The 3,753-nt window shown below is 44.7% G+C and overlaps 1 protein-coding gene across 2 annotated transcripts in view; it reads left to right on the forward strand.

Moving 5' to 3' along the window:
• Positions 1 to 3,753, forward strand: part of BCOR (BCL6 corepressor) — a 51,352-nt gene that overhangs the window by 13,664 nt on the left and 33,935 nt on the right. For both annotated transcript variants that reach the window (XM_018556346.1, XM_018556348.1), the window contains exons 2-3: positions 1,843 to 1,976; positions 3,420 to 3,495. In XM_018556346.1, the coding sequence (XP_018411848.1) occupies positions 1,891 to 1,976; positions 3,420 to 3,495 (162 nt within the window). In that variant the 5' untranslated portion in view covers positions 1,843 to 1,890. The remainder of the gene's footprint in view (positions 1 to 1,842; positions 1,977 to 3,419; positions 3,496 to 3,753) is intronic.

Here is a 3,753-nt window from a genome sequence, read left to right on the forward strand (position 1 = left end):
CTGTGTCCGGGGAGACCATGTGTAGGTATGAGGTGTCCATAGAAGTCGTCATAGAGTCCCGATGTCCCCGGTGATATTTGACACAAGCACGGATATGTAGACGGTACGATGTGTCCGTGGAATGGGTCATATGATGATGTCCAGCTGTACAGTGTGCTATGATAACATGGATACGATGTGCCCGGGTGGATGTATATGGGATGATAAGGTAATGTTATAGGTACGATGTCCCCGGGTGGATGTATATGGGATGATACGGTAATGTAATGGGTACGATGTGACCGGGTGAATTTATATGGGATGATACGGTAATGTAATGGGTACGATGTGCACGGGTGGATGTATATGGGATGATAGGGTAATGTTATAGGTACGATGTCCCCGGGTGGATGTATATGGGATGATACGGTAATGTAATGGGTACGATGTGACCGGGTGAATGTATATGGGATGATACGGTAATGTTATAGGTACGATGTGACCGGGTGAATGTATATGGGATGATACGGTAATGTTATAGGTACGATGTGACCGGGTGGATGTATATGGGATGATACGGTAATGTTAAGGGTACGATGTGTCCGGGTGAATGTATATGGGATGATACGGTAATGTAATGGGTACGATGTGACCGGGTGGATGTATATGGGATGATACGGTAATGTTAAGGGTACGATGTGTCCGGGTGGATGTATATGGGATGATACGGTAATGTAATGGGTACGATGTGACCGGGTGAATGTATATGGGGTGATACGGTAATATATCAGGTACGAGTACAGCGATCAATGTTATATATGTGGGATAGCGATCTGTATTCTACACTACGATGTGCCCGGCCGATGCATTGTAAATATGTATGATGTCCCTGAGTTCTATCTTGTTCGATGTGTCCGGGATCGATATATATATATATATTATTTATAAGGTGTCTTCAGTGTACAGTTACGATGTATTGGAGTTGTATCTTGTACGTACGATGTGCCCGGTGATATATATGGGATAATACGTAATATAACAGGTACGAGTACAGCGATCTATGTTATATATGTAGGATAGCGATCTTTATTCTACACGTACGATGGTACTACACGATCTATGTTATATATGTACGATGTAGGATAGCGATCTTTATTCTACACGTACGATGGTACTACACGATCTATGCTATATATGTACGATAGCGATCTTTATTCTACACGTACAATGGTAGTACAGCCATCACTGTTGTATATGCAGACTGTTGGCTCTGCCATCATGTATTGTAGTGCTGGCTGTGCGGACGGCGCTGTGATCTCCTCCCTGGCACTCCGGAGCCGTCCGATCAGCCGGCTGTTCGTATGATTGATGGCGCCGCCGTCCCGCTCCAAGGGCAGACAGCTCCAGATAGATCTCCTCCCCGGGCCATCCATCTCCCAGCCTCATTGTCTGCCCGCACACTGTACGAATGATGATGGAAGGCCCGGGTACGTGCAGGGTTAATGGCGGCAATGCTGGGACGCCCTTGATGAGATCGGAGAGTACACAATCCGCTCCCCAGATAGGGATCGCTGCCACCCCGGGAGGGAGTGAGGAGAGGGCTCATCAGGGGTTAATCCGGCTCGGCAGACGTCTGATAATGACGGCAATTAAGCGCTGTACGCCGGAGAGTGATTGCTGCCTGGAGTGAGCTGGGATCGGGGAAATCATTGTCTGTGACAAATGGCTGCGGCGGCACTCACAGGGTTAATGACTGCAGCCGATCTCCCCAGTCCCGCATGTATTATTCATGAGCCGCCTGTGTGTACTGCGAGCATCGCCCGATCTCCGTCCTATTTCTCACCTTCTCATCTTTCCACACAGGGGACACCTTGACAAGACCAGGGAAGGCTGCGCTGGGAAGGGGGCGACATGCTTTCCGCAACCCCCCTCTATGGGAACGTACATAGCTGGATGAGCAATGAGAGAGTCCGCATGTGTGGCATCAATGAAGACAGGTAATGGCCCTCATTCATCTAAATTACAGCATCTGTTCAGCCGCCTCCATTCATCAGCAGCACCCATACTCTGTACAATTTGCTACAACCATGTCATCTGAAGATGGCCATGCACTATACAATCTGCCACAGCCATGTCATATGAGGGCAAACCAAAAGCTGACCATACATAGAGCACACTTCTGAAAAATGGCTGAAATAGAATCAAAGGCTGTGGATGGCCCTCAACTCCACAAAAGTCGATTTTTAAATTGAGCCTTAAGGAAGGAGCCAGTCTGAAAATATTGAGCAGAAAAGGGCCTCCAGCCAATCAGATGCCAGCACAGTGTGGGTATTCAGCAGGGACTTCCTGATATAGCTGGCAGGCTGCACGAAAACTTCTTCCCCCTTATGGCCAGCTTAAAGTATCCTTTCAATTTGTATTGAGTCACACAGGTCCTTCCACTGCATCAGATTGTATAGTGTGTGGCCAGCTTTAGATCTACGCCAATCACACTGCCCACAGGCCACACACTCACATTGTACTTGACCACACACTCACTCTTGCTGTGTTGAGATGTGTAAAATCTATATGTTGTATGGATGTGAACACACGGTGCCTGAGCCCTTCATCCGCCAGCTCAGCAAACACCATTAGAATTGATGCTTCAGTCGGTTTGCAAATAAGGCATCGTGTGTTGCTATATGAAGGCCAGCCGACTGCCAACAAATGTCTCCTAGTGACCTAGCTTTCCATTGGCCTAAACAAAAACTCTCAAGCCTGAACCCACCTGAAGAACACTGGCTCACATTCAAGTGGGAATACGGGTCGGAGTTGGTATTTTGAAAGAAGACTTGCAGGCTGCAATAGTGACACCTGCAGGCCAAACTAGGAACTACTCCATTTCAAAAGTAGTCTAATGGAAGCAACGCATAAAAAATGATACTTATTATGTTTAGTAGCAAAATGAGTTATTTTGTGTTGTTTTTTTATACAGCAGATGGGAAATTTGAAACGTTGTTACATTAATGTATTTACAACGTCTGAATAATAAACTAATATTGAATGTATCAATGTGCTATTCTTCATAATTCTTAGAAGCCAACATTCACACATGAGCAGAGCATATTTCTGGTGATTTTTGAAGCTTTTTTTACACGTGTAAACGTGTGTATCAAGCTTAACGCATTTTTGTTTTGGCCAATGGAAAGCCGTTTCCAGAGGAGAAGAGTAGTTCTTATCCATTTCCATTGAAGTCTATAGGGGCAAAAATATGCAACACAGCCTATGGGCCCAAACACACATGACACAGCTCTAAAACAATAATAACAACAATAATATGCTCTTAAAATGTATTTTTATATAACACTAAACTGTTATTTTATGGTGAACCAGTGCAATGGTGTAAAGAAGCTTGCTGTCTACATTGTCCTCAATCACAGATTTTCTTAATCTCTTCTCAGGAAAATTCTAATTAATGATGGTGACCTTCAGAAAGCCAGACTTGAACTGAGAGAGGATCATCTTGGTCACAGCTTGGTAAGAGCTGAATGAATATGAAATGCAATCTTGTAAAAACCAAAACCCATATCATAACATCAAGTACAACATATGAAGTGTGTTTATGTATAACACTTCATTTGTGTTTGGGTTTTGTAGCGTTATCAGTCATGCTAACTTCTTAGTTGTATGTAGACAACTCATTGTATATAATATTCCATACTCCAACACAAGTACTCCAAGCATTTATTGATTAACCAGACCACCACCCCCGCCCCCCGCACCCCTCACTCGCGA

This window comes from Nanorana parkeri, unplaced genomic scaffold (genome assembly GCF_000935625.1).
Source record: "Nanorana parkeri isolate BGI_ZX_2015 unplaced genomic scaffold, ASM93562v1 scaffold234, whole genome shotgun sequence".
Lineage (NCBI taxonomy): Eukaryota > Metazoa > Chordata > Amphibia > Anura > Dicroglossidae > Nanorana > Nanorana parkeri.